Source organism: Prosopis cineraria, unplaced genomic scaffold (assembly GCF_029017545.1).
Source record: "Prosopis cineraria cultivar Desert tree isolate PC_DT_omini unplaced genomic scaffold, ASM2901754v1 PC1, whole genome shotgun sequence".
Classification (NCBI taxonomy): Eukaryota; Viridiplantae; Streptophyta; class Magnoliopsida; order Fabales; family Fabaceae; genus Prosopis; species Prosopis cineraria.
The window spans coordinates 52,644,749-52,666,631 of NW_026555332.1; the positions used below are offsets into that span (position 1 = coordinate 52,644,749).

General features: G+C 35.0%; 3 protein-coding genes across 5 annotated transcripts; 2 read left to right on the forward strand and 1 right to left on the reverse strand.

Moving 5' to 3' along the window:
* Window positions 1–1,080: 1,080 nt before the first annotated feature.
* Window positions 1,081–2,450, forward strand: LOC129302390 (blue copper protein 1a-like). Its single transcript, XM_054941241.1, has 3 exons — window positions 1,081–1,100; window positions 1,675–1,883; window positions 1,980–2,450. Exons 1-3 carry the CDS (start codon window positions 1,081–1,083, stop codon window positions 2,420–2,422), a joined length of 672 nt encoding a protein of 223 aa, XP_054797216.1. The 3' UTR covers window positions 2,423–2,450.
* A 1,047-nt stretch (window positions 2,451–3,497) lies between these two features.
* Window positions 3,498–5,333, reverse strand: LOC129287906 (uncharacterized). Its single transcript, XM_054924190.1, is given in 5 exon segments — window positions 3,498–3,935; window positions 3,937–3,971; window positions 4,066–4,155; window positions 4,280–4,498; window positions 4,617–5,333. Coding segments are annotated over 5 exon segments (1,056 nt in total). The 5' UTR covers window positions 5,106–5,333; the 3' UTR covers window positions 3,498–3,712.
* Window positions 5,334–8,930: 3,597 nt separating this feature from the next.
* Window positions 8,931–18,624, forward strand: LOC129314941 (binding partner of ACD11 1). Of its 3 annotated transcripts, XM_054958438.1 has the most exons (9): window positions 8,931–9,170; window positions 9,282–9,385; window positions 9,853–9,928; window positions 10,681–10,752; window positions 16,136–16,201; window positions 16,512–16,590; window positions 16,708–16,852; window positions 17,815–17,938; window positions 18,132–18,624. In XM_054958438.1, exons 1-9 carry the CDS (start codon window positions 9,165–9,167, stop codon window positions 18,150–18,152), a joined length of 693 nt encoding a protein of 230 aa, XP_054814413.1. In that variant the 5' UTR covers window positions 8,931–9,164; the 3' UTR covers window positions 18,153–18,624. The 3 variants fall into 3 exon arrangements, with proteins under 3 accessions (XP_054814413.1, XP_054814406.1, XP_054814399.1); XM_054958424.1 differs by having other exon boundaries at window positions 8,933–9,170; window positions 16,512–16,852; XM_054958431.1 differs by lacking the exon at window positions 10,681–10,752 and having other exon boundaries at window positions 16,512–16,852.
* The last annotated feature ends 3,259 nt before the right edge of the window (window positions 18,625–21,883 follow it).

Consider the following 21,883-nt stretch of genomic DNA (forward strand, 5'->3'; position numbering starts at 1 on the left):
GAGGTGCAAAAAATTCCACGAAATTGGAACAAAATTAGATTCTAATTAACGTTTAAAAGAGTAAATTCATCCTAAATTATAAGTTCAAAAATCTGAGGCATCTTAAACTATATTTTAGTACAATGTTTCTTTTAACATTTTAACATGATGCAATGTTACTTCTGCCAGTAACAAATATTAATTTTAATCGTTAATTGATAAAATAATTGCAAAAAAATAACTTAAAAGTTTCTAGATCATTTTTTTCATAATTTCTTGGGTTATTGTCAGAAATTTTTAATTTCTTTTTTGTATTTTTATTATTTTCTGTAAATGTTGATATCATTTTATATAATGTTGCAGTCAAGTAATTATTAAAGTCAATTTTTATTAACAATGGGAGTACTATTATACTATTTTTAAAAATTAAAAAATAACATTATATCAAAATTAAGTTTAAGGTTTTAGATACTTTTAAACATATACTATAGTAAAATATTTATAGAAGAAGTTGGTTGATACAGAGGTCTATTTTGGAAAGAACAAGAGCTTGTTTGGTCTTTATTTTTAAAAATATTTTTTATTTTTTAAAAAAAAACTTGTTCAAAGGAGTGTTTTTGAACTTAATTATTTCTAGAATTGTTGTCATTTTTGTTTAAGAAAAATAGAAACATTTTAAACTTGTTTCATTTCATTTTATTTTTGTTTCGAAATATATTACATTTGATTGTTAAAAATTACAATTATCTTAACCAAATAATTATCACAAATCACCAGTATTAACTGTTGGTGATCATTATTATAGATCAATTTTTTAATTCTAAAATTATTTTTAAATTACAACCAAACCTATTTTTTTATTTTGTTTTAAAAAACATTTTGAAAAACTGCATTGAAAAACAATATTTAAAAATGGAAAATAGAATAGAACAAAATATGTCCTTGGAATGCAGCTTCGCTAGTCTTATCTTTCATCTTCTACATGGCAAGTAGCGTTGACTATTGACTTGAAGCAATAACGTTTTATCTTTACCATCTCAACAAGAAGCTAAAAGCTACTCCCCAACAAGTTCCCGAAACATAATCATAATGAGAGCCTGGATGTCATCCGCGGATGTATTGTAATTGATGTGTTAAGATTTCATTTTAAAAGTTGAGATATATATAATGATGAATTAAAAATAGAAGAAGATTGAAATTCATTTTAGCAGCATCAACATTCAGCATATTCTTCCAATCGAGACGTATCATATTCTCACTCACTCGATGATTTTTTCGCCTTAACCGACGATTACTAAACTCATATCATAATCTTAAAAGAAACACATCGTACATGGGCGCTTGCAAGGGAGGGAATTAGACAGAGCAGAGGAAAAGGGCAGGCCCTGAAGGAATATTATTCGGTTCCCTCGTCTCCTTAGTTCAATTCCCTTGTTTTATTCCTCTTCTTCTCTTTCTGTTGCTTCTATATGCAGCGGCATTTACCCTAACTTAATGAAATTATTCGATTCTTTCCACACTCTCTTTGTTTTATCTTGACCCCTTCAATTCACTCTTATTACGTGTATATCAATGTTATAGATTATAATATTAGTAATTATCGTAAGAAGCCGACCTTCGGCGGGACAGTTATGGAATGAAATCCACTATATATATATATATATATATTACCCCAACCCAAATCAAATAATGTAGCTGTGACCCAACATTTGATCCTCATACTTGCTGCTCAAATGGCTTCTTTTTCTGCTGCTGGTGTTTCCTTGCTGGCCATTTCCCTGGGTTTGCTTTTCTCAGTCGTGATGGCTACCGACACGTTGTAGGCGACAACAAGGGCTGTAACGCCAACTTCAACTACTCCGAGTGGGCCAAGGATAAAATTTTTGTCGTTGGCCGCAAGCTCGGTATGGATATTTTTACTTTTCTTGCTACTGTGGCTGTGTGAATGAAACAGAGTTGAAACTAACTTGTGGGATTGAAATGGGACTCTGTTGTGGCAGTGTTCAATTATAACAACACGAAGCACAATGTGTTCAAAGTGAACGGGACAGAGTTCCAGGACTGCGCAATCCCAGATGCAAACCAAGGACTCAGCTCAGGACATCACGTGATTCCACTTGCCACGCCTGGCAACAAGTGGTATGTTTGTGGTTTTCCGAATCACTGTCGTGATCTTGGCATGAAGCTTGCCCTCAACGCCATGCCTTCTTCCTCTGCCTCTCTGCTTTTCGTCGCGGCCATGCTTGCCACTGCCACCAGCTTCGTCGGACGCTATCCTTCACACTTTAATGAATCCCACCTTCTTCATCCCTTCATTTTTCAACAGAATAATACGAGCGCCACTGTGCGCTTCTCTTTCTTATTATTCAGTGTGTGTGTTTGTTCTTTTCTTTTTTCAAGCATAGTTCCTCTTGGTTGTTCTTATTATTTGACTGTTGGTTGATATACATACATACATAGTTATTTCTTTATATGTTTATTTCTTATTTCATGCTTCTATTCATACGTATGAAAAGAAAATACAGAGAACTACTGTGCTTCGGACAGAGGAAAAATCAGAGGGTTAACTAACCTGTGTTCGCCTGTCGATGTATTTTCTCAAAATTATTTGGCTTTTATAATTAATAAACCAAGATAAAGAGAATTTGGATCATGTGTGATTGGAGGGGGCAAAAGAGTGAACGGAAAATGAGTGGATCTTTGTATGTACCATTATTTCCATTGGAAACATTATTTGCCACTTACAGACATCACGTGAAGACTACGTGAAGACTCATGGAACAAAGACTTGTCCGTGACCACTTAGTGGGAATCATCAAGTCACGACATTATGAAATTTGAAGGAAGATGTCTAGATTTTTCACAGCTTCATCAATCCTTGAATATCCCACTTCTTAGGGTCAGTACAAGTCTCAAAAATAAGCATCGATCTGTAACCAAAATCCCTTAATCCTGTTGGAATAATTAGCTTCCTACTCAATTAGTTCTGATTTACGTTTTCTTTCTGATCTCATTGGTCACCCAATATTAAATGGGTTTCTTTGAATGTACTTCCTACTTTCCTGTGCTCTTTAGGGGCTTGCTTGCCATTTGGATCTCATGTTTTCTTCTAATAGCTTCTGACGCAGTGAAGCAATAACATCATATTCATATCCCTATTGCATTAGTTGAATCAGAGTGTGCTCTCCAATATAAAAAGTCTTGCGGTACGTGGAAAGAGACAATCAGAGCGTGAGAACAAACAAAGAAGTGAATATTTTAGCATGATTACGTACTGACCAACTCTCTACATTTCGGGCCATTCATTCGTTGCCTTTTTCTTCTTTGCAGCCAACAATAAATAAAAACAAAATTAGTTTCATCATGTTTGAAACAGTGACACCGGGACTACATGTTCTATTTATTGCTTTGTGGTCCGGTGGCGTGTTGTAAGTTCAGACCTGTAACCAATATTCTTGTCAGCCTTCAGGCTTTTTTACCTCATGATGAAAACACTAGCCGATATGGCTTCGACATGCTGACAGAAAGATACAGGAAAAGAAGTTCCTTTCCAGTTCCTTTATTTCTTTGTTTTCAGCACTACAAGGGTCACTTTTTGGACTATCACATTGTGGTATAGAGGTACATACGCCATTGCTGTGAAGCTACACATGTTTCCAGTTCAGTTTCAGTTCATTTTATTGCAAGCACGAGGAGATCATATGTGGAAGCTAATCTTTTCTGCGCTGTTTCGTCAACTTGCTTTGCTGGTATGGAATGTAGAAGTAGACGGGGCTGATTGAGTAGAAGGATTGGTTCTTGTGGCCAGAGCAACCAGAAAGTCTCTGAAGTCTCCGGATGGAATGCTTTGATAAATTACATCACCAAGTTCCTTCCCATACTTTTGCTTGAAAACCCTTTTGATCTCGTCCATGTCTATCTCAGCCCTGCAAATTAGTGTTCGTGCCAAAGTTCCCGTCAATCGTTGCCCCTTTGGTGCTGTTGTACAGTGCCTGCAAAAATAAATCCATTCTAGCTTCTTTTCGCTGAGCTTTAACATGATCAATTTCTCACTATCAAGCTAATCAAATGGGATTTTGGGACTACCTTTGCATAGTAGTTTACTGGATTGCAAATGCATTTCACAACCAGAATAAGAGCCTTTTCAAATTCCTGATTGTTTCCCCTTCTGAGTGACTGAAACACAAAGTGGATAGATGTAGCGCGAGGCAAAAAAAAAAAAAAAATCAGATCCAACATGTGATAAAAATATGATGAAGGGGGAGTGAGATTAATTGTTAATGGCATGTTTGTCAATTACCTTTGTGTAGTCATGCCCATATATGTGCTTATAACTAAAAAATGTCAGCTTCAACTGAGGAATGCTCCTCTTGCTGAGAATTTCTAGCACCACTGCTTCATCTATTGCTCCTGAGCCTCCCTCTCCAGTTTCATAGAGCCTCCTGGCGTCACACTTGGATATATGCTGACTAGCGTCAGCTTGGTGAGCTTCGTGTGATGCAGCCAATGCCACAAGAATCTGCTTTTAACCAGACCTATATCTTTAATTCTACAAACACCTTACGAGCTCCAAAACCACAAGGCACGGATTGAGTAATGCGCACTAGAAAAAAAGAAAGGAAGATAAAAGAACTCGCCTTTTGAAAAGGATGAGGAGGGTCCAAATTGATAATGTCTTGGTCCAAGTGCCTTCTGAATCTTTTGTGGTAAGCTTGTTTGATCAAAAGAATATGACTTGATTTCCGACCCACGAAGATCTCCACCAGAGCTTTGAAATTGGTGTCGTCTTGCTGGAGGGCTTCTCTGGCTAAAGTAGCATCCCTGTCATGTGGGTTAAGCATCCACAGGGACAAAGCAGAGCAGTTCACGGACAAAACCTCCGCTTCATGACTTCGAAGATGACTTATCAAGTCTTCGCCATACACTGCCTCGTAGGTCTTTCTGAGTTGTTGTCTTTGAGATTGAGTCAGCCGAGAAAGATAAGGAATCAAGTGACACAAGCTTCCTAAGGAATCATGGATAGTCTTGCAATCAAGCTCCAGATTGAGATTAGCCATTGGCAGAACATTAGTTGCCGTAAGTGGAAAACAGGGGAGTGGTTCAACCAGTTCGCTACGCAGAGTCATAATAAATATCAAAAGAAAGACACAGAATCCATTACTTGAGGGTTAAGTCAGGAACGGTAACTCCCCTTCCCCCTTTTTTGGACGTTTGATTGATGGAAGGAGGACTCGGAGTAGTATACCGTAATTATTATAACATTAATAAGTCCATAAATATTCATCAAGACAAGGGATATTGCATTGATTCGATTTTATGCGAATGGAAGTAATTGTCAAGGGTGATGAGACTTCTAGGGTTGGAAAAAGAAAAAGGCAAAGAGGACAGGAAGATTCTTAGAATTTGAGAGAGAAAGAAGAGGGCGTGCTTTAGTGTGTGGGTGTCATGTGCAATTGCTTTGGTCGCCGACGATGGTTCATTGGTGTCCAAGTAGACGCTGATTCTGCTGATTACCCTTTTTCAGCTGCTTTTTTCATTTGTTTTTTTCATTTCCTTTTCTTTCTCTCGTTTCTCAGTCCCTTTTGACAGCTAACTAAAAAACAATAACAGTTCGTATTATTTTATTAGAATAATGAATAAAGCTTGTCGGGTCCCCACGGGAACATGTGGCGCGTTCTGTTCCCGTTCCAACTTCTTCGTTCGTCCTTGACTTGATTAGAAATGAATAAAATGATTTGCACTTTGTTCAACTATTAGATGGAGTTGAACGATCTTATATTTGGATCTTAAGCTCAAATTTTAAATTATGCAATTGTGTTAAATTAAAATGTCAAACCTTTCTTAATGTATGTCTAAGGTTGTATTAATTATAACAATTCCATACAATAAAAATTCGGATTAATTAACATGGGTAGTAATAGAACTCATAAGTTTTTTACGATCCCAGGCCATAAAATAAAAGAAGTGTGATGAGTTAATTAACGTTTCAAGAATTAACTTGCATTGAGAAATGGTGTGTAGGATGTGAGTTGTAGCTTAGATTAATTGGATCAACCTTGCTTGTGAAAATTGTTCAGTGGTTCATAAAATTGATTAATACGAATCTCAATTAAATTATAATTTAGGCATCAAGAGAATTAGGGTTTTAAAACAATTAAATTTTTCTCGGAGAGAGAGGAGTAACCTGTGGCATTTAGTCAACTCAACTCAACGTGATCCTTAAAGACTAGCCGGCCCCACAACTTGTCCTTTTTTGATTTGCTCGTTCTTCCCCCCTAGCTTGATTCTTCTTTACTCTCGCCGGCCAGTGTTTACAAGGCAAATTGACCCGAATACATGTTTATATTCATTGCTATAGTCTTTTTATTTTTGCCAAATATCCATAACTATAATCAATCCATGCGTTTCACGAACCACGGATGATAACTGCATCTTAACTCAATGTATAAGCATATATTAAATTTTTTTTATTAAATAATACTTAAAAATAATATACTTTATTAAAATAATTTAAATTATTTAGTTAGATATTTCTTAAACTTATATATACACGGTATATCTTATAATTTTTAGATACGAGACTTTTACATTTTTGTCATAAATCATAACAATAAAAAAACAAATATGAATTGAAAATCATATATAATTGACACTATCTGTTATAGCATTTGTAAGAGATATCTTCAAGCTACACTTTCTAAAACTATATTCTTATTGTTTATTGAGAGAAGCAGGAATTAAAAACTGCTTGAAAGGTTTCATAAACAACTGTTTAAAAGGAAGTTATCTCACTAGATACGTAGCGCTTTCCAAATATACAATTGTCAGAAATAAATAAGACATTAATTATAATAGATTTTTATTTTTTATCTATAGTATTTGGGTCATGTTTGCTGTTTATAAACATCCCCACCCTCTATCAAAACACGAGGCATGATTTAGAAGGACAATGTTATCCATTCGATGAAACAATTGACAAAATATCCCTTAAACTAGTTCGTGGAGTATTCTTAACGATGATTCGTTTGAGTTGTATGAAGTGTGAAGAATGAAAATGTCCAAAAATTACAATGCTGCCATATTGTTTTTTTCTTTTTGTTAAAAAAGGGCCGTTTCCAAATGTAGTTGGGCCACTCCCTTCACATGACCATTCAAAAATACTTGAGCCCAAATAGACATACGGGCAATTACTTGTAATGGGATAAGTTAAAATCTTTCTTTCTTTCTTTTTTTTTTTTTTAAGTAGATGTTGTGGAGGACTCAGGTGCAAATGTAGATTGGGCTTTGGGCCTTTTCAAGTTTCATCAGGTCCAATTTAAGACTGCCACGTCAAATCAAGCGGTCCTCTTCAACGTATTTCCAGGCTCTAGCGCCCCTTTATTTTATTTGGAGCAACGTTCTAGGTAAAAAAAAAAACCACAGTTCTCGGTGGATTGATTGGTCCTGCTTTTGAATTTCAATTTAACAAGGGAGATGCATTTTTAAAAAAAATAAAATAAAAGGTGGTTTCAAATTTGTAATTTAAATATTTTCAGAGAGAGAAAAGGTAATTTACTATAACTTTTATACTTGAATGGCCATTGTTTATTCAACTACAAAATGTGCATCATATTAGAATGTCGTTGAAATAAAGTGATTCAAGTAAGCGGAGTCCTCAAATCTCCACGCGAAGTAGTCGGGAACTATGTTAACGTTTGCACTTGTTCAGATTATTGCTTTACTTAATTAAATGGAGCGAGCAACAAGTAATGGTTTGTCTTGACAGGACGCATTTTGAGATATCCGCAAAGGCAGAAACTTAGTGAAGGAGAAAATTTAAAATTGAAGACATCATATTGAAAACATTTTTAAAAAAAATTCATACTTTAAAATACTTGAAAGTAAAAGATCTAACATTTTTTCATCGTAAAAAATAAAATTCATTAGAAAAATTTAGTTTATAAACTTGAATTAAATGTTTAAATTCAATGTCTGATGGTTTTTTTTTTTTAAAGAAAAGATGAATGAATGTACTAATGTGAATTTTCCAAATAGAAACTTTACGGAGACAGTAAACGAGGCGAAGTCATGCGCATGGTCAACATGATGTGAGTTGGTGCACAGCTGGAGGAACCACCAATGATGGCAATTCGTAGACAATACACTTGTTCCAGTAAAGTTACTTCACCTGTTTTTTTTTTTTTTTAATAGCTGGCCTTAAAAAAAAAAATAGCAACTGTTTACTATTGTTCATCTTTAAAATTTTTATAAACTATTATTATTATTCACTTTTTAAGTCCATTCAGAAAAGCAAGGGAAGATCCGAGTATTTTTGACCAAAGAAAAGAATCGGCATGTCTTCTGACTCACTCTTTTTGCTGCTTTCCCTTTCTAACCTCGCTTTTTTATCGTTATTCCTAATACAGGATTCGGACGATTATGTCCAAACAAGAATTCGTGGATTCCATGATCGGCGTGATCTGTCCCGTCGCTGTCTTCATTTGCATTCCTGTCTCCATTTAATAATGTCGATTATTTGTATTTTCTGTATCACGTCAATTCTTTACATGGTGGGTGCGTCCCATTCTCATATTTATTACCAATCTGTTAGCAATCTTCATGCCCTTTTAGAATCATTTTGACCCAATCCTGAAAAAAAATTCCTCCCCTCGTTCTGCATTTCTTGTTTGTAACTTTGTATACATTTTTTTAAAAAAACCTGCTCTACACAATAAATAATTTTCTTTTAGAATTATAAATTATAAAATATACAAAATTCCTGGTTCTTTAAGTCATTAAACATGTGACGGTTGCTTTGGCCATTGGCGAATGGAAGATTTTTAATTGGTGAAGCCGGGAATTGTGAAGAAGGTTGCGGGCATTTATGGAACTTCATGCGGACTAATTCTCATCATTCAGGCTGGCATGAGAGCCACATTATAATTACATTCCTTCCAACCTCACACTACAACACTCATACGTCTCCTTCCCCCCCCCCCCTCCTTCCCTCTCACTGTGTTCTCAGCTCTGCTTCAACGCGACTCCTATCTGTTCGGTGACGGTTGCTGCCCGAGCTGTTTCTTATCTTCTTTCTATCTCTGCTGGCACCCTCGGCCACGGAACCTGTCCAACTCTACATTCAAAATCATAATAGTAATTGTTTTTCCGGGGCGAATTGCATCTACTGCTGCTGACAGGTCATCGCAATGCAGGTCAGTATTTGCCGAATTCGAGGCTCCACTCTATCATGCTGTCACGCTTTTAGTTCGATTTTATTGTCATAATTAGAAGCTCAATCGGTTTTCTCTCTCTGTGTTTTCCAGACAAGGTCGGTTCAAGTAAAGAATGTTTCAGATCTAGCTACTGAGAGAGAGATTCACGAATTTTTCTCATTTTCTGGAGAAATCGAGCACATTGAGATCCAAAGGTGGGTATTTTACGCACCGGAATGTTCGATTTCTACTTCTTTTCTTTCTGTTATTCGAATTCAAGTCTGGTCATTTTGATATACCTGCCTCTGGTTGGACGCTGAGAAAATGGGGGAGAACAAAAGACAGTCTGTCAATCACGGGTACTTTTACTTTACATCTAACGAATTAAACTGGAAAAAAAAATGCTAAGTGAGCCGCGGCTAACTATTGTAAAGTGCGCCGCCACTGCCCCCCAGTTTGTCTCTCTAGTCTCTACTTTCCTTTTTGGTATTCCACCCCAACGGGAGCTTAGAAAACGTGATCAAAGACTAAGTAAAGCTCGGATATTTTCTATGTGAATTTGTGTCAGAGAGTGGGATAAGCTCTACATTTGTTTCAGTCTTTGCATCTCTTTCTCTTCTCCGTGCATATGACAAGGAACCATATTAATTATTATGACTATGGTGTTGTCTGTTGGTTTCAGTGATTCCGGGAAATTAAAGACAGCATACGTGACATTTAAAGACCCAAAGGCGCTTGAGATTGCGTTGTTGTTATCGGTAATGTCTCTTTCCTTTATGCATATTCGTGTAGTTGCGTCAAACCTTAAAGTCTACCTTCTAACTTGACAGAATCCGGAAGAAATGGCTTCAATTAATTTCCAACGTACATGTATGTCAAAATTGAAAGTGCTTCGGTGCATTCTTGAAGAAGGTTTATTGCACACGGAATGAATGTTTTTACTTTTAGACTTTACTTTTGCATCAAACTCCATGTGCTCTTTCTAAGATATCATCGGCATTTTGAAGTGATATTCAGTTATGGAGCTTGAATTAAGGTTCTCATTTCTCAAGCCAATAATAACGCTTCCTGCCCTCTTTTTTTCTGCATTTGCACAACCAAGCGCAGTGGCATTCCTGATGAATGACGTATACTGGATTCGTGTTCAAATTTGATGAACTTGAGCTTTAGAAGAGATGAACATTTCCCCCTTACTTCCTTTCATTCCTTCTTCTTCTTCTTGGTTTTTTTTTTTTTGCCCCCGGGGGGGGATTGGTGTGTTATGCGGAAAACAGAACTCTTTTAGAATGTTGAAGTTTCACTGTTTTTGTTCAGAGACTTAGCTCCTGAATATAGAATGTTGAAGTATTTTAAACATATCTGTTTGAGTTTTCTGTCAAAAACATTTAGAGTCACATGCCTTTGTTCTTTTGACATGATAATGTTTTAATTTTCATATGAAATTGGGAGTTCCTATGCTTTTGCACTTATGTGACCTGAGAAAGTGAAAGTTCTGTTATATATTTTGCAGGGTGCAACTATAGTAGATCAGATCGTGAGTATAACTCCAGCTGAGAATTACATACCGAAACAAGAGATGCAGGTGAACATATTAAGACCTTGCTGTGGATGCAATATTTATGTGTGTGATAAGATTCTGGATAGAATTCAGACTTATTCAAGAAGGAAGAAGCAAAAGATAAATTAGGATTAATTTCATTTAATTTAGTATTTTGTTTAGTTTTTAGATATTTCTTCAGATTTTATTTAGTTATTTTTATTCGGTACTTTAGATATTAGGAAATTTTATTTAGTTATCTAGTTATCTAGATTTTATTCATTATCTTAAATAGTTATCTAGATTTTATTTTAGATTGTATTTAGCATTATAAATGTGACTAGCAACCTTGAAACTAGCATATGATGGGATTAATAAAACAGTCTTTCAAACCCTTTGGAGATTCTCCCAAGCGTGGCTATTGAGAAAAATATAGAATGAGATTTTTGTTCTATATCATTTTAATAGATTTATTCTTATTATTTCTTCTGGTTATTCTGAGCTCCTATCAATTTGGCATCAGAGCCATGGTTACTACTCGTACGGGTCAAGAAACAAACCATCCTGACAATTCATCCAATCATTCCTTAGAAAATCAAGACTCGATTGTTTCAGATCTAGCTGCCATAGCCTCAAGACTCGAAACTCTTGATTTATTAAAAGATAAAATAAACTTGAAGCCTCTGTACTCAACAAAGGCAAAAATGCCTGAGAGGGCTCCCGCAAGCGTTATTATGAAGAAGAAAGTGAAGAAGAGAAAGAAAATCATTGACGTAGCAGATTTCGTCGCACAAAAATTGAATTTCCAAAATTCAGTAGAGGTGATCCACGAGGTTGGTTCTTGAAGGCTGGAAAATACTTCAAATATTATGGCACACCTGAAGAGGATAAAGTAGACGTAGCTTCGTTGTCTCTGGAAGGTGACACCCTTGACTTGTTTGCTTGGATCAGCCATGAACGGACGCTTCATTACTGGGATGAACTAGTGGCAGCTTTTCAGGAGAATTTTGGCCCCCCTGAGTGCCAAAACCCTGACAAATTCTTGTGCAGCATCAAACAAGAAGGAAGCGTATAGGGATACAGAGCAAAATTTGCTAAATGATCATTGCGAGTCAAGAATTGGTTGGAGCACTGCCTACTCGGTGTTTTTCTGAACGGACTGAAGGATGACTTGCGCTTAGATGTACGTATTCACAAACCCAGGAGTGTTTATTGAGCTATGAGTGTTGCACTGGAGTTTGAAGGGAAGCTTCTCTCTCATGGGTCCAAGCCGAATGTTCTACAAACCCAGAATCAATATAATTCTTCCTTTGCCTTCGCACGAGAATAGACGACTCAGGCCCAGAAAGCTTCGACGGCGTCTTCGAACTCATATAGAAGCCCAGCAATGTCTTATTCATTCAACACTGTATCGTCGAGCTTGGCCAGACCAATGTCCATGGATGCCAAGCACTTACGCAGGAGGGAGAAGGGCCTTTGCTTCCGCTGTGGGGACTAATTTCGGCCTAGGCATCGATGCAAGAGTTCATTCCCCTTAATGGAGGTCACAGAAGAGGGCGAGGAGATTATTCCTCCACTCGAAGACATTGCATTCGAAGAAATAAAACCACATAGAGCTGAAATTTCATTAAATGCCATCCTGGGCAGTAACTCTGGGTCAGCAATGAAACTTAGTGGAAGATTGGGCTCTCAACAGGTGTTATTGTTATTGGGTTGTAGGTCCACACACAATTTTATCTGTGATGCATTAATCCAGGGACTTCATCTACCTACCCAATTTATTTCTACTTTTGGAGTTCAAATCGGTGACAGTAGTATTGTGCGTTGCAACCGAACTTGCAAAAATGTGGAAGTAGAACTGATAGGTCTAACCATTAAGGAAGATTTTTTCCCCTTCACTTTGGTGGGGTTGATCTGGTTCTTGGTATTAAGTGGCTAGCATCTCTTAACACAGTGTAAGCCAATTGGAATCAACTCTTTATGATTTTTTGGATAAATGGTAAGACATATAAGCTGCAAGGAGTCCCTAATGCTACTAGAGGTGCCCAACTTAACTCAATGCAACAAATTGAAGCTTCCGCTGACTCTAAACCTCTCCAATATTTCAACCTAAAACCTTTAATTGTAGCATTCCCATCTGTTTTTGAAGAACCCACAAACTTGCCACTATTTAGAAATCACTCACATACCATTATCCTACTACCAAGGGCCAATCCTCCTAATTTACGACCGTTCAGGTATCCTCATTATCAAAAAATTCAGACAAAGAAGCAAGTTGAAAAATTACTAAAAAAAGGGTTCATTCAACCTAGTTCCAGCCTATTTGCCAACCCAGTCTTGGTGGTCGCAAAAAAGGATGGTTCATGGCATTTTTGTGTAGATTATCGAAAATTAAATAGCATCACAATTCTAGACAAATATCCAATTCCTAATATTGATGAGTTATTAGATGAGCTACACGGGGCGATTTATTTCTCCAAATTGGATCTACGATTTGGATACCACCAAATTAGGATGTCACCTGATGATATTTACAAAACGGCATTTCGAACCCACTCTGGGCACTATGAATTCACAGTCATGCCTTTCGGGTTAACTAATGCTCTAGCCCTTTTTCAAGCGGCTATGAACGATTTATTTCGTCCCTATTTGCGAAAATTTGTATTGGTATTTTTTAATGATATTTTGATCTATAGTTCCTCCTTCCAATAGCACTAAGATCACTTGCACACTGTCTTGCAAACACTACAGGGAAATGTGTTCTGTGTCAATTTAAAAAAATGCTTTATAGGGAGGCTAAGAGTTCCTTTTTTTAGGACACAAATTTTTGCCTAGGGAGTAGAGGTGGAAGCTGAAAAGGTGAAGGCAGTACATGAATGGCCTATTCCAAAAAATGTAAAGGAGTTACGTGGTTTTTTAAGCCTTGTTGGATATTACCAATGTTTTGTGAAGAATTTCGAGATTATTGCGTGACCCCTTACTGAGTTGACTAAGAAGGATGCCTTCTTATGGTCTGAACCAGCTCATAAGGCCTTTAATCGCTTGAAACTTGCATTGATGATGGCACCTGTTTTACACTTGCCTAATTTTGAAAAGAAATTTACAGTTGAATGCGATGCATCCACCAAAGGGATTGGGGCTATACTATTGCAAAACAACCATCCTATTGCTTACTTCAGTGAAGGGTTTTCTTTCTCTCACTGGTTCAAGTCCACTTACGATCGTGAACTCCTTGTGTTAGTGCTTGCAGTACAAAAATGGTGTCATTACCACCTCGGGAGGCATTTCTTTGTTAGAATAGATCACGCCAGTCTTCAATATTTACTACAACAACGTATCACAACCAACACTCAACAAAGATTGATCATCAAGCTTTTACCATTTAATTTTACTATTATCTACAAAACAGGAGTGGAAAATAAGGGGGCTGATGTGTTATACGACTGCAATATGCAGATTTTTTTCAGTTAGCAGTCCCCTTTGTGCCCGAGCTACATGACCTCCCCTCTAAATTGGCCTTAGATCCATTTACTAATGCAATAAGGCAGGATTTGCAAAATGATCCAACATCTCGTCTTAGATTCCACCTGGTTAATCAAAAACTTTTCTATGATCACCAAGTGTTATTCCTTATTCATCACAGTTACGACCAAAGTTACTAGCAGAAGCTCATTCTACTACTATTGGAGGACACGGTGGTTTTCTTAAAACAGTTAAACGTCTCTCGGAGAATTTTTATTGCCCGGCAATGAAAGTAGATGTGAAAGCATATGTGCGACATTGTGCCACTTGTCAGCAAAATAAGTATCAAACTCTGACGCTAGCAGACTTCTTCAACCCTTACCTGTACCTTCTTAGATTTGGGAGGACATCTCAATTGATTTTATCACAGGTCTTCCAAAGTCTGGTGGGTGTGAAGTTATTTTGGTAGTGGTGGATCGTTTAAGTAAGTATGCCCATTTTCTTGCTTTTTCACATCCTTATACTACCAAGAAGGTTGCCACAATCTTCTGTGAGGAAATTATCTACCTGCATGGGGTACCTCGCTCGATTGTCTCTGACAGGACCCTATCTTCATGAGTTCGTTTTGGCAAGAGTTATTTCGATTAAGCTAGATCTAGTTGAAGATGAGTATTGCTTACCATCCTTCAAACAGACGGTCAAACAGAAGTGGTCAACTGCAGTCTTGAAGCCTATTTGCGATGTTTTGTGCACGAGCAATCCAAGTCTTGGCACAAGTTCCTTTGTTGGGCAGAATACTCATACAACACAGGTCATCATACGTAAACCAACTATTCACCTTTCAAGCTAGTATACGGGAGAGATCCTTCTCCCTTACTTCCTTATGTGAAAGGAGAAACACCAATAGCTGACTTGGAAGATCAACTTGAGACTAGAGATGCAATGATCCAACTTTTGAAGGATGATCCGCGTAAGGCTCAAGACTAAATGAAGGCTTATGTTGACAAGCATCGAAGGGAAGTTGAGTATGCTATGGGCGATGTGTGGTTGCGAGTACAGCCTTTTCGCCAACAGTCCCTTCCCAAGGAAAAGTTTGAAAAATTATCACCGCACTTCTTTGGGCCCTACAAGATTCTTCGAAGAATTGGCAAAGTAGCTTATGAATTGGAGCTGCCAGCAGATGCTTGTGTTCACCCTATTTTCCATGTATCTCTCTTGCGCCTGGCTCATGGGATGGATCCACCACTTGCACCAGCTGCCTTACCATTATCAGCTGATTTTGAGTTACATGTACGACCTCATCGAGTCTTAGATCATAGATGGACTCATTATCATTCACTTGAACTATTGGTGGAATGGCACACGTGACCTGTGGAAGAAGCGAGCTGGGAGGACTACGACTTATTGCATGCTCAATTTCCTTCTTTTCAACTTGAGGACAAGTTGAGTTTTCAAGAGGAGGTAATGATAAGATTCCAAATAGAATTCAGACTTATTCAAGAAGGAAAAAGCAAAAGATAAATTAGGATTGATTTCATTTAATTTAGTATTTTATTTAGTTTTTAGATATTTCTTCAGATTTTATTTAGTTATTTAATTCTTTAGATTCAGATTTTATCTAGTTAGATTTTATTCAATATTTTAGATATTAGGAAATTGTATTTAGTTATCTAGTTATCTAGATTTTATTCATTATCTTAAATAGTTATTAGATTTTATTTTAGATTGTATTTAGCATTATAAATATGACTAGCAACCTTGAAGCTAGCATATGATGAGATTAATAAAACAGTCTTTCAAACTTTTTGGAGATTCTCCCGAGCGTGGCTATTGAGAAAAATATAGAACGAGATTCTTGTTCTATATCATCTTAATAGATTTATTCTTATTATTTCTTCCGGTTATTCTGAGCTCCTATCAGTGTGCTCATCTGGAATTCTGATCTGATCAAGTGCAATTTATGCAGGAAGTAATGGTGGTGGAAAATGCTACAAATGTTGCTCCTGTTGAAAATGTTACACCAAATGTTGAGGTAAAACTGAAAATTCAAAGTCTAATATGCTTTCCTTGCCTGATGTGTTCCTTGAAAAGTTTTGTTGAATTATATGTATAACATATTGCATTTACCTTGTGATCATTTAGTAAAAAGTGTCTATATCAATAAACATTTAATTATATATCACTAGTGTTGTAACTACTGTGTAAGTTTTGTATTATATGCTTATAAGCTTTTGAAGCACCTGAAGTTTATCTTGGAAGTCAGGCAATTGTTAGTATTGGGTAACATTGCATTCTTTTCTGGAGTGAGCTAATGGTCTGTTGTGCAAAATCTCTTTCTGCAGGAGAAAACAAGTCCCACTAGCAGTGGAAGAATATATGTTAGTAGAGCACAAGATGTAGTTACAAGTATGCTCGCTAAAGGTTCGGCAATTAGACAAGATGCCTTGAATAAAGCTAAAGCATTTGATGAAAAGCATCAGTTTACTGCCAACGCATCTGCTAAGGTTGCTTCTTTTGACAAGAGGGTTGGTCTTACAGAGAAATTGACAGTTGGCATTTCTGCGGTTAATGAGAAGGTGAAGTATGTTGATCAGAGGCTTCATGTTTCAGATAAAACTATGGCCGCAATATTAGCAGCTGAGAGGAAGTTAAATGATACTGGATCAGCGGTCAAAACTAGCAGGTTCAAAATGATGTTTCACACAATATACAAATACAATGTTGTCTCATTAATTGTTATGAAAGTTATTTTGCCCTAAATTCTGTTCCTGATGATGACCTGCATAAAATGTTTTTTCACATAAATTAGCCTCTTAAGAAGAGCCAGTTGTCTTTTATTACTTTGGCATAATAAGCTCCCCTTCCTGCAAGGAATTATGAATAAGGGAAGGGGAGAAATAGTGGATATTTGGGCAAATATCTAGGAAACATAATCTGGAGTTTTCTATTAGGATCCTAAGGATTTGATTACTTGAGTATAAAGCTGATGAGGTGATGAGCTATTAAAAGGGGAAAAAGAAGTTCCGGGGAAGGGGAGCTTTCAGTCGTGACAGCATCAAGCCTAGGTTTCATTGATTGATGCATTCTGCGGCTAATAAGAAGGTTGCATTTCACAATGTCATTGAAGATTCTCACTGATTCAATGGGGGCTTTTTTTGGTTAGAATATCTACTTTTCCTTTAAAAGATTGTGTTTCTCTGTTACTGGGGACAATGACAGGCTAGTTCTAGTTCTCTTGATGGATGATTTGGTGAAACCAAGTAGCTTTCATGGTTTATTAATCAATATAATGAAATTGCACCTTGTGAGTTGATCTTCATTTTCTAGCTTAAAATTTGTTTATTCCTTGTCGCTTGGAGACATGATGACTAATGCTAAATAATGGTCTCTGTTGCGGTTGCTGCACCTGTTCTTAAACTTTTTGTAGTGCTTGTTCAATCCTCCTCCCTATAAGAAAATACAGTTTAATAAAACGGAAAAGAAATTTAGACAATCTTGTTGTTCCTGCCTGGGTGGAACAAAGGTAGGAGAGTAGCAAAATATGCATGAATATTGTGGCTTATTTTGATTTCAAGTAGTGTGTTTTTCAAAATGCTGATAACAAACCATATGCCTGTCCATGACTAACCTTTTGGTTCTCCACAGATATGTGACTGCTGGAACGACATGGTTAAATGGTGCTTTTGGTAAGGTGGCAAGGGCTGGACAGCTTGCCGGTACGAAGACTAGAGAAAAGTTCCATTTGGCTGTGTCTAACTTGACAGCGAAGGTGAGTTCTGCTCTTACAATATGGGCCTCTCTGCTGTTGTGTTGTCTTTGAACTCTTTGTATGGAAACACAACACACAAACACGGATGAGGAAAAAAGGGAAAAATTCTAAAATACATGTAGCTGTGCTTGTGCATCGATTGTTACACAATAAATTGGTATAATCTTATTTCGTCCTTCAAACTTCAATGCAGGAGCCATCAGTTGCTGCATAAACTAGAATTTGGTATTCATAGGTCACATCAAGAGATATCTTTAAATCATGATATTTTTTTGGAACATGTTGGTCTGTCAAGCGGTTTGGCATTTGAAACGGAGACACTGAGGTGCAAAACAGAACAGGAGGAGAGATGGGAAGGCATTGGTTTCTGTGTTTGTCCTCCTAATATCCTTCAGCAGTTTGTTTCATGTGACAAGTGTTATGATTCATTTTTATCCCATGCTTTATTCTGATGTCACTGTGGTTTGTCGATGTTGCTTCTTTGTAATTTCAGCAGTGGTAATTCTGGTTTTCGTGTGGGAAGGAAATTATAGATGCAATGTGAGTGCTTCTCTTCACCTTAAAAAATTAGCTGAGCATGTGATGTGTGATCTCTTCATCTTGTCCTGTCACCAATGCTTTGTAAAAATTGTGGGAGAAATTATCTCCATGATCTCTTTTGAAATAAAAAAAGTATTCCATGGAAAGGATGGGACAACCCAACATTTTGAGGACCGTGGAATTTAACAGCACGGTTTAAGCTTTCAGCGTTTTCCATGAATGCAATACCTGAGAGTGAACCATAATTTCGCATGTATACATGCCCCTGTTTCATTTTAAAGGGATGTATAATAATTCTAGGATACATTTAATGACCTATAAATAATAGAGTTGCCGATTATACTTTTCCAACGTTTCAAATACTTTGAGGGGATAATAAAACTTTTAATTCTTTAAATTTATTTTGATTGTCGATTTGACCCTTTAAATTTAATTTTTGTTGATTTAATCTTTTATGTTTTATTAAATTATCATATAAGTCTTTTTAAGTTTTAAAATATAAATTAACTTGTAAAATAATTTAATGTGTGATGTAGATGGATGACTTAATTTGTAAATGTAGTTAAATGAAGATAAATTAACCTTCAAATTAGTTTAATTTTTATCAAAATAATTGATTACATGAGCGTAACAAATTTTAACAATGTATTTTTTTGTTTAAACAAGAACGGTCAAATTAATAATTAAAGTAAATTTAAGGAATTAAATTGTTAAAAATTAAATTTAAGGAATTAAATTGATAATTTATAAATTTAAATAACTGAAAGTTGTATCATCCCTATTTTGAAGAGCTTCATTTAGGCTTGTTAGATAAAAATGAGTAGCAAGCAAAGTACTCTCTTCCAAATGAAAGTAATTATTGATGAAAATTTTCAATGATAAATTTCATAAACTTGGATGATTATATATTATAAAAAAAAAAGTTAAATTATACAAAGCTCTCCTAAGATTTGAATTATGCATAAGTAATTTTCATGATCTTTGAAACTTTAATGAATCCTCTTAAACTTCCAAATCTATATAAACTAGTAAACTACCTGTGCGATGCACGAGTCTTATATTACAATTTTTGTGAACAATTATTAATCTTGTAGGAAGAAGTTTCTCAAGAGAATAACTTATAATAAACACTTTCGATCTCTATATCTTCTTATATGCAATGGGATTATATAATTATTGCTATGAATATTAAATATGCATGTTAGACTAAAGCAAATGATAAAAAATTAAATGCATATTGTGTAAATAGAGATGGGAAGAAAATTAACAAAAATTTATAATTATTTAAATCAAATTGCCAAAGATTTTCTTATAAGTGACATTAGAAATTTTATTTGCGGAGCGACCACTCTCATCAAGAATCAATTTTTAAATCCTTAATTCTTGCTTTAAACACGAGAAACAATAGTATATAATTGATTGTGGAGTGAAAATAGGATGAGGCAAGTATAAACCAAAACATAACACATACTTTAGCTTTAACTCTTATTAATGATCATGGCAAAAATTAACATAATGAGAAACTGCCCTCTTATAGTAAATAATAACACGGAATTAGATGGACGTACACACATCAACATGGAATATATATAATTTTGTCCTTGTATTTGATCTGTAGACATTTATTTGGCCTTAATAACACATTTTTCAATTCTTGTAATCATGAGACATGTACCATTACACAACCTTATAAATATATCAATGTTCCACATTAAAATAATTAAAGCACCCATTTTAAGCCTTAGTCCATAATTCAAGAGGGCCTAGCATTGAAATTTAATTTAGAAAATTATAGAGTACATGCCATCGAGTAAATATATGTCTCCATCATCTTTCACAACACTATCAAAGCTCAAGTACACAATTTTCTCACCAAAAAGTAGGGACAATATGTACTTGTTTACTTCTTTAATTTTAGTCAACAAAGGAGTTAATATAGCCATATATCTAAAATTTAAAGATTTATAGATATTGTTAAGGATAATTCAAGAAAGTTGAATTAATAATAGACTTTATTGGGTTATTCAAACCTTCAAATAACAAATTCAGTTGGGATTTTAATATCCATAGATCTTTCATTACTTTTAATAGTAATCTAATCACCAGTTGATAATCTATTAAGCAAAATATTAAGAAACACTAATAGATGCCCCAGTATTTATTGTTAGAATTCATATGTTTCTTATTAGTGTAAAGAGTTGATAATTATCTCATATGTACGAAGAGTTAATGGTGGCAAGAAGAAAATCATCTCTTGACCTACCTGGAATAGTATGAAAGATTTGTTTAAAATCTCAACTAAATACAATAACTTTTCCTTCAAAAGAAAATATCATCAATTAATGGGTTGTTTGACTTTAGAATATTTTTTAAATATATGTCAAGAGTTTTGATACAAACTCGTGTGCCATTAGAGCCTTACTTGTATTAACAACTTTAGTATAGTAATTGACAATTTTAGTTTAAGTATTAATAACACAGTCATAACTTCAATATAGTCATCCAATAACAAATATATTTATCATATTAACAATTTTACCTTTGTTTTTGACAATTTTAATTTAGATTTTAACAACTACATTGTCTATTATTTTATAGATAGTTAGAAATATAATCACTAACAAAATTACTCCATTTCACAATATTATTTGTCATTTACTTATTTTAATAAATTTATTTACCATTTTCCAAAAAAATATATACATATATGCATGTTGTACTTATATTTTAAATTTTCTAGCTTCGTCACTGACAAGACTGAGTTAGTTATCAACTCGGTTCCCAAACTTTATGCACTAAGATTGGGACCAACCAATTTGATATAAAATATAGGTTTGGCCTTCTTTTGAAAACATGATCATCATCAAATAAATTTAAAATAACAAAAAAATTTTATATACTATCTCTGTCTAAAATTATTTTCTCTTGAAAAATAATATTTTTAAATTATAAAAACTCAATGATTATATATTATTTTAGAAAACGAATTAAAATTTTGAATTAAAATAATATATTAATTTTTAATATTTTTTATGATAATAACTAAGTAATTTATATTAGGTATGACACATGAAGAAAGGTAATCTTATAAATTCAACTAATATTAATAAAATTATAAATAACACTCTCCAACAGCTTTTCTTCATTTGATTATTAATGTCTTAAACAAACCATTGCACAATGAATATGATAATGATATTAAATGTTATTAAATATTTTTTAATTGCTCACAAGTATTTTTTTTTTATTTGAGGCAATCTTATTCGTTGTATGGTTAGGCAATAAAATTAGATATCTCTCCCAGTTGAGATTTTAAATATAATACAACTATGATTATCTAATAATGAATCTATTATTTTTTTTTTTACAAAATAAAAATTAATAGAAGAAGAAACGTTAAGGTAG